The sequence below is a fragment of the Oncorhynchus keta genome, chromosome 19 (assembly GCF_023373465.1).
Source record: "Oncorhynchus keta strain PuntledgeMale-10-30-2019 chromosome 19, Oket_V2, whole genome shotgun sequence".
In the NCBI taxonomy this organism is placed as follows: Eukaryota; Metazoa; Chordata; class Actinopteri; order Salmoniformes; family Salmonidae; genus Oncorhynchus; species Oncorhynchus keta.
The window spans coordinates 110,993-120,038 of record NC_068439.1 but is presented as its reverse complement, the minus strand read 5'-3'; the positions used below and the strand labels follow the sequence as shown (position 1 = coordinate 120,038).

The 9,046-nt window shown below is 41.1% G+C and overlaps 1 protein-coding gene across 1 annotated transcript in view; it reads right to left on the bottom strand.

Moving 5' to 3' along the window:
- Positions 1–5,284, bottom strand: part of LOC118375478 (serine/threonine-protein kinase 3) — a 32,509-nt gene extending 27,225 nt beyond the window's left edge. Inside the window, exons 1-6 of the mRNA XM_052468998.1 lie at positions 5,117–5,284; positions 3,698–3,778; positions 3,365–3,493; positions 3,064–3,178; positions 2,754–2,918; positions 2,086–2,253 (exon numbers count right to left, since the gene is read on the bottom strand). Of these exons, the coding sequence (XP_052324958.1) occupies positions 2,086–2,253; positions 2,754–2,918; positions 3,064–3,178; positions 3,365–3,493; positions 3,698–3,778; positions 5,117–5,139 (681 nt within the window). The 5' untranslated portion in view covers positions 5,140–5,284. The remainder of the gene's footprint in view (positions 1–2,085; positions 2,254–2,753; positions 2,919–3,063; positions 3,179–3,364; positions 3,494–3,697; positions 3,779–5,116) is intronic.
- Positions 5,285–9,046: the final 3,762 nt, after the last annotated feature.

Below are 9,046 nucleotides of genomic sequence, written 5' to 3'. Positions count from 1 at the left end.
TTACCTCCCTGTATATAGCCATGTTATTACCTGGTACCTCTCTGTATATAGCCATGTTATTACCTCCCTGTATATAGACATGTTATTACCTGGTACTCCCTGTATATAGACATGTTATTACCTCCTGTATATAGACATGTTATTACCTCCTGTATATAGCCATGTTATTACCTCCTGTATATAGCCATGTTATTACCTCCCTGTATATAGACATGTTATTACCTGGTACTCCCTGTATATAGACATGTTATTACCTCCCTGTATATAGCCATGTTATTACCTCCCTGTATATAGCCATGTTATTACCTCCTGTATATAGACATGTTATTACCTGGTACTCCCTGTATATAGACATGTTATTACCTCCCTGTATATAGCCATGTTATTACCTCCTGTATATAGCCATGTTATTACCTGGTACCCTCTGTATATAGCCATGTTATTACCTCCTGTATATAGACATGTTATTACCTGGTACTCCCTGTATATAGACATGTTATTACCTCCCTGTATATAGACATGTTATTTATTACCTGGTACTCCCTGTATATAGACATGTTATTACCTCCCTGTATATAGCCATGTTATTACCTCCCTGTATATAGCCATGTTATTACCTGGTACCTCTCTGTATATAGCCATGTTATTACCTCCCTGTATATAGCCATGTTATTACCTGGTACTCCTGTATATAGACATGTTATTACCTCCTGTATATAGCCATGTTATTACCTGGTACCTCTCTGTATATAGCCATGTTATTACCTCCCTGTATATAGACATGTTATTTATTACCTGGTACTCCCTGTATATAGACATGTTATTACCTCCCTGTATATAGACATGTTATTACCTCCCTGTATATAGCCATGTTATTACCTCCCTGTATATAGCCATGTTATTACCTCCTGTATATAGCCATGTTATTACCTCCTGTATATAGCCATGTTATTACCTCCTGTATATAGCCATGTTATTACCTGGTACCTCTGTATATAGCCATGTTATTACCTCCTGTATATAGACATGTTATTACCTGGTACTCCCTGTATATAGACATGTTATTACCTCCCTGTATATAGCCATGTTATTACCTGGTACCTCTCTGTATATAGCCATGTTATTACCTCCCTGTATATAGACATGTTATTTATTACCTGGTACTCCTGTATATAGACATGTTATTACCTCCTGTATATAGCCATGTTATTACCTGGTACTCCTGTATATAGCCATGTTATTACCTCCTGTATATAGCCATGTTATTACCTCCTGTATATAGCCATGTTATTACCTCCTGTATATAGCCATGTTATTACCTCCTGTATATAGCCATGTTATTACCTGGTACCTCTCTGTATATAGCCATGTTATTACCTCCCTGTATATAGCCATGTTATTACCTGGTACCTCTCTGTATATAGCCATGTTATTACCTCCCTGTATATAGCCATGTTATTACCTGGTACTTCCTGAACAAAGCCATGTTATTACCTGGTACTTCCTGTATATAGCCATGTTATTACCTGGTACCTCTCTGTATATAGCCATGTTATTACCTCGTACCTCTCTGTATATAGACATGTTATTTATTACCTGGTACTCCCTGTATATAGCCATGTTATTTTTACCTGTTATTGTAATTCACTGTATTTATTCCTCGTGTCCCTATATTTATCTTTAACTCTGCATTGTGTGAAAAGGACCCGGAAGCATCTGTTGTTTATCAAGCATGTGACAAATCACATTTTTGGGAGGGGATTTGATCAACACCTGGATCGCTCAGATTCAAAGTTGTCTGGAGTATTCCAGGTTCCTTATTTTTCAGCTGTAGCCGCCAACGAGTCATTAGCTAGGACGTGGATTCAGGAAGGCCACCCCCCACCTCTCTGATTCAGAGGGGCTGGGTTAAATGCAGATGACACATTTCAGTTGAATGCATTCAGTTGTGCAACTGACGAGGTATCCCCCTTTCCCAATTAAGAGCATCAACATGTAGCCAAACTGCACTACATCTCCAACCACACAGGTTTGCCCTCAGCCATCTCTATAGAGGTGATGCCCAGGGTTAGAGGTTAGACTCACCCTCATGGGATGTATATCAGCGTAGGGAGGTTTTCCCTCAGCCATCTCTATAGAGGTGATGCCCAGGGACCAGATGTCTGCCACACAGTTATATCCGATTTCCTGGATGACCTCTGGAGCCATCCAGAACGGAGTCCCGATCACCGTGTTCCGCTTTGCCATCGTGTCCTAGACAGGGACAGAATAATAGGAGCATTAGTCTCATCTATATATAAACTTCTGTGATACACTGCTACAATCACTACAAGGATAATAAGAACGCCTGATCAAACTGACACCAGATTACATCGTTAGACAGTCAGAATTCACTTCAGAGACACAGACAGGTAGACACAGACAGGTAGACACAGACAGGTAGACACAGACAGGTAGACACAGACAGGTAGACACAGACAGGTAGACACAGACAGGTAGACACAGACAGGTAGACACAGACAGGTAGACACAGACAGATAGACACAGACAGATAGACACAGACAGATAGACACAGACAGATAGACACAGACAGGTAGACACAGACAGGTAGACACAGACAGGTAGACACAGACAGGTAGACACAGACAGGTAGACACAGACAGGTAGACACAGACAGGTAGACACAGACAGGTAGACACAGACAGGTAGACACAGGTAGACACAGACAGGTAGACACAGACAGGTAGACAGACCGTGAGTTGTCCCGCTACTCCAAAGTCAGCCAGTTTGGCATGGCCCTCTGTGTTGAGGAGAATGTTGCCTGCCTTGATGTCTCTGTGGATCTTCCTCATGAAATGCAGATACTCCAGACCTTTCAATGTGGACTTGAGGATGGTGGCTATCTCATCCTCTGTGAGCTTTACAAGAGGAGATGGTATAATTGATTCATTCTGATAATTCAGTAGTCTATGAATACACATTAAAATCAAGACCAATGAATGTTAAAAGGTTACCGAAGCACCAAAGGTCATCTTTATTGTCATCCGTCGTAAATATACTGACCGTCTTATTGCGTAGTCTGATGATGTCTGAAACAGAGCCGGCTCCACAGTACTCCATCACTATCCACAGGTCTGTGTTCTTAAAGTAGCTGCCATAGTACTTCACCACATAGGGACTGGACAGGAAGAGAGACAGAACAAACATTTTGCTGACCAAACAGAGTGTGGTACTGGTGTAGTATATAGATAGACATGTGAATATGGAGGAGACTGTTCTCCTCTCACTAGCCTCTGGAGCCATGCTAGCTCTGCCTGATGAACGTCTAGGCCAGAGAGTCTTTCCTCTCTTACATACAGAATACCTGTCACACTGCTGCATGATGGATATCTCCTTGATGATCTCCTGGAGGTCTGACTCAACAGGCACCTGTTTGATAGCCACCACCTGGCCTGACTCCTTATGGATGGCTTTAAACACACTGCCATAGGATCTGGAGGAGATGAATCAAGACAGTGGAAATGATGCAGAAAGTACCAAAGACCAGGATCCTGTATAACATATTAGAGGTTCCATCAGCCATTTCATAAATCTAGTCATTATCATAATGTCAATGTACACAAACACCTCTTTTCATTAGAAATGTTATTCAGGTTATAATGATGGAATTGTTTTTATGATGAATTAATATTCTCACCCTTCACCAAGTTTTTCCAGAACATCAAAGACCTCCTCTGGTTGTTTTGTTAGACTGTCTTCACTCAGTTTCTTCAGCTTGCTGTGGAGGAAGAGAATCAACCACAGAAATAAATAGAACAGGAATCGCCATTCAAGTCAATGATGGAATAATGGTTGGGCTGCCAGCCATTTTGAGTGTACCCATGGCAGGAAGTAAAAGCAGGAAGTGTACCCTTCAATTTGTGCTGTGATTTGTTGAGTCAACTCAACTTACATTAGACAACAAAAAAAATACATTCCATCACATGAGCTACATCAGCTGACATTTGAATGAACATTCTACATTACCATGGAAATCCAACATCAGTTAATAGGCCAATTCAAATGACCATGGAAATGGCATCACAATAACAGGCAGTCATTAATTGCGAGGGTATGCTTGAGTTTACCAGTGAACTTCCCAGGGTTCAAGCAAAGATGTTTATATCTAACCCAAGACAGACCACAGCTTGTTGTTACCAATCGGAGCAAATTAATCACAGTAGGCAGAACAAGAAAGGGGATATTAATATATATATATATATATATATATATATATATATATATATATATATATATATAAACACCTACTCTGTGAAATGTGAGTGTGCAATAACTAAATTCACTCTTGCACTACTAAACAACACACTTTTTTGAAAGTTTGGCAAAGGTTAAAGACTACATGTTTTTTTTTTTTTTTTTACTTTTTAAAAAACTTAGTCCATTCTGTTTTTCGAAAACAGAAAACTACTTGGTCAACTCTTTCCTCAATGAGAAAATTAGTAGTATGTTGTCCAAATTCCATCTCCTACCACGGCCGGACATTGGGCTTCCACTCACCACCATTATTTGCTAGTGAGTGGAAACGTCAACCGGATGCTTCACACTTATACATCCGGTAAAAATATCTGTCATTGTTCTCTCTGTGGCTAGAGGTTCCAAGTCTGTTCTATTCATTCTATTTCTATGGCATCAACAACACGACAAGAATTGTGGAACTGCGTCCGCAGGGAGTTTTATATAACTTATGCTGAAGTAACTAGCTATCTTTTTAGGCTAAAAAAGTTAACATTACAAGAACACACAAATCAGCTAATATTAAACAGATGCTGTCAAGCTAAACAACTAGCTAACGGTAGCTACCTAGCATTGAGTTAAATTAAGGTAATTTAAAACATCTACTGTTAACTAACGTTACAAGTCAAAGTGGTGAAGCTTACGTTATATATCTTATAAGGAATTACAAATATTGTTTACAAACTTGCTAACGTGGCTAGCCGGTTACCTACAGCCACAGATTGAAAAATATTTGCTATAACGTTAGCTGTCGAGGCTAATTTAGCGAGCTAACTAACATACATAACTTGTACTTTTCCAAGCGAATCAAACGTACACATACCTTTTGGGCGCTGTCGGCTCCATGGTGTACAACTAAAGACAATCTCCTTTGAATTTTCAAACGCTGAAATATAACCAAATCAAAATAATATTTTCATTCTTTGCTGTCGTTGTTTCAGGCAGCTGTGCGGTGTGTCATGGCACTCACCTTCCTCTTCGAAGAGATTTAAAGGCGGTTGGCATCCAGTAAATGTCGCATTACCGCCCCCTAGTACTCTGGAGTACAACTCCCTTACACTTTTTAAATATTTTTATAATCAAAAATCAACAAAAAAGAAAAACAAAATACCCTACCATTTAACACTACACTCACAAAATAATAATAAATACCCTACTCCACAATTTAAATCTATTTAGTCCTACTTCAGGCCAACAGCCTGAAAGGATGGGACCCCATCACTAAACACACCCTGTAGCGAATACGCTGATTCGGTGTGCGAGTTCATTAGAACGTGCGTTGAAGATGTCGTTCCCATAGCATCGATTAAAACATTCCCAAACCAGAAACCGTGGATTGATGGCAGCATTCGCGTGAAACTGAAAGGTCTCGACCCCGCCCTGTGCAACTGGGTCCTGGACTTCCTGACGGGCCGCCCCCAGGTGGTGAAGGTAGAAACATCTCCACTCCGCTGATCCTCAACACTGAGGCCCCACAAGGGTGCGTTCTGAGCCCTCTCCTGTACTCCCTGTTCACCCACGACTGCGTGGCCACGCACGCCTCCAACTCAATCATCAAGTTTGCAGACGACACAACAGTGGTAGGCTTGATTACCAACAACGACGAGACGGCCTACAGGGAGGAGGTGAGGGCCCTCGGAGTGTGGTGTCAGGAAAATAACCTCACACTCAACATCAACAAAACTAAGGAGATGATTGTGGACTTCAGGAAACAGCAGAGGGAACACCCCCTATCCACATCGATGGAACAGTAGTGGAGAGGGTAGTAAGTTTTAAGTTCCTCGGCATACACATCACAGACAAACTGAATTGGTCCACCCACACAGACAGCATCGTGAAGAAGGTGCAGCAGCGCCTCTTCAACCTCAGGAGGCTGAAGAAATTCGGCTTGTCACCAAAAGCACTCACAAACTTCTACAGATGCACAATCGAGAGCATCCTGGCGGGCTATATCACCGCCTGGTACGGCAACTGCTCCACCCACAACCGTAAGGCTCTCCAGAGGGTAGTGAGGTCTGCACAACGCATCACCGGGGGCAAACTACCTGCCCTCCAGGACACCTACACCACCCGATGTCACAGGAAGGCAATAAAGATCATCAAGGACAACAACCACCCGAGCCACTGCCTGTTCACCCCGCTATCATCCAGAAGACGAGGTCAGTACAGGTGCATCAAAGCTGGGACCGAGAGACTGAAAAACAGCTTCTATCTCAAGGCCATCAGACTGTTAAACAGCCACCACTAACATTGAGTGGCTGCTGCCAACACACTGACTCAACTCCAGCCACTTTAATAATGGGAATTGATGGGAAATGTAAAATATATAACTAGCCACTTTAAACAATGCTACCTAATATAATGTTTACATACCCTACATTATTCATCTCATATGTATACACGTATATACTGTACTCTATATCATCTACTGCATCTTTATGTAATACATGTATCACTAGCCACTTTAACTTTGTTTACATACTCATCTCATATGTATATACTGTACTCGATACCATCTACTGTATCTTGCCTATGCCGCTCTGTACCATCACTCATTCATATATCTTTATGTACATATTCTTTATCCCCGTACACTTGTGTGTATAAGACAGTAGTTTTGGAATTGTTAGTTAGATTACTTGTTGGTTATTACTGCATTGTCGGAACTAGAAGCACAAGCATTTCGCTACACTCACATTAACATCTGCTAAACATGTGTATGTGACAAATACAATTTGATTTGATTTAGCTCTGCAAATCAACCATTCCAGTGTTTTACTTGCTATATTGTATTTACTTCGCCACCATGGCATTTTTTTGCCTTTACCTCCCTTATCTCACCTCACTTGCTCACATTGTATATAGACTTATTTTTCTACTGTATTATTGACTGTATGTTTGTTTTACTCCATGTGTAACTCTGTGTCGTTGTATCTGTCGAACTGCTTTGCTTTATCTTGGCCAGGTCGCAGTTGTAAATGAGAACTTGTTCTCAACTAGTCTACCTGGTTAAATAAAGGTGAAATAATTAAAAAATAATAATAATAATTAATAAACCCCCACTGCCTTCCATTCTACTAGCTAACATGCAATCATTGGAAAATAAAATCGACGACCTTTGAGGAAGATTAAACTACCAATGGGACATTAAAAACCTTACTATCTTGTGGCTGAACGACGACATTATCAACATACAGTTGGCTGGTTATATGCTGTATCGGCAGGACAGAACAGCAGCGTCTGGTAAGACAAGGGGGGCCGACTATATATTGTAAACAGCTGGTGCACTATATCTGAGGAAGTCTCAAGGTTTTGCACGCCTAAAGTAGAGTATCTCATGATAAGTTGTAGACCACACTATCTACCTAGAGAGTTTACATCTGTATTTTTCCTAGCTGTCTACATACCACCACAGACCGATGCTGGCACAAAGACCTCACTCAATGAGCTGTATTCCGCCATAACCAAACAGGAAAAAGCTCATCCAGAGGTGGCGCTCCTAGTGGCCAGGGACCTTAATGCAGGGAAACAAATCAGTTTTACCAAATTACTCAGCATGTTAAATGTGCAACCAGAGGGGAAAAAAACTCTAGACCACCTTTTCTCCCACTCAGAGACACATACTGTACAAAGCTCTCCCTCCGCCTCCATTTGGCAAATCTGACCATAATTCTATCCTCCTGATTCCTGTTTACAAGCAAATATTAAAGCAGGAGGAAACAGTGACTCGGTCAATAAAGAAGTGGTCAGATGAAGTAGATGCTAAGCTACAGGACTGTTTTGCTAGCACAGACTGGAATATGTTCTGGGATTCTTCCGATGGCATTGAGGAGTACACCACATCAGTCATTTGCTTCATCAATAAGCGCATCGATGACGTCGTCCCCACAGTGACCGTATGTACATACCCCAACCAGAAGCCATAGATAACAGGCAACATCCTCACTGAGCTAAAGGCAAGAGCTGCCACTTTCAAGGAGCAAGATTCTAACCCGGAAGCTTATAAGAAATCCCACTATGCCCTCTGACAAACCATCAAACAGGAAAAGAAAAGATTCCTCAAAAGTTTCTACAGCTGCACCATTGAGAGCATCGTGACCGGTTGCGTTACTGCCTGGTATGGCAACTGCTCGGACTCCGACCGCAAGGCATTACAGAGGGTAGTGCGTATGGCCCAGTACATCACCAGGGCCAAGCGGTGGCCTTAACTTCATGTTGTTTTGCAATTATAATATTGACAAAGTTCCAGTGAAACTTTCTGCTTTTCATCGGCAGGTTTTCTTGTCATGGTCCTTAATTTATAAACACAATTAATCGGGATATATTGTATAAAAATACCTCTCTGTTTTTAGAATATTGGTTCAGAAATAATATCCTATTGGTGAGCCAACTGGTAAATGCAGAGGGTCTTTTACTCAGTTATAAAGAATTCTTATCACTTTACAAGGTCCCTGTAACACCTAAAGATTTTGCAATTGTTTTAGATGCCATTCCCTCAGGTGTTGCTATGTTATTCAGGAACATGTCAAGACCTGACCCTCAGAGCCTACCTTCTATTGACCCTGTTGACTCATCAGTAGGAAAGATTTGTTTCTGTTTTGGTCCATTCAACAACAGAGCGATACGATCCTTGTTTCAGCAGGATGTTGTATCTATACCTTATGTCATGCCTTATTGGAATGGATTTATTGATAATATCTGTTGGAAAAAAGTTTGGATGTTGCCACAAACATACCTACTTGTTAACAAAATT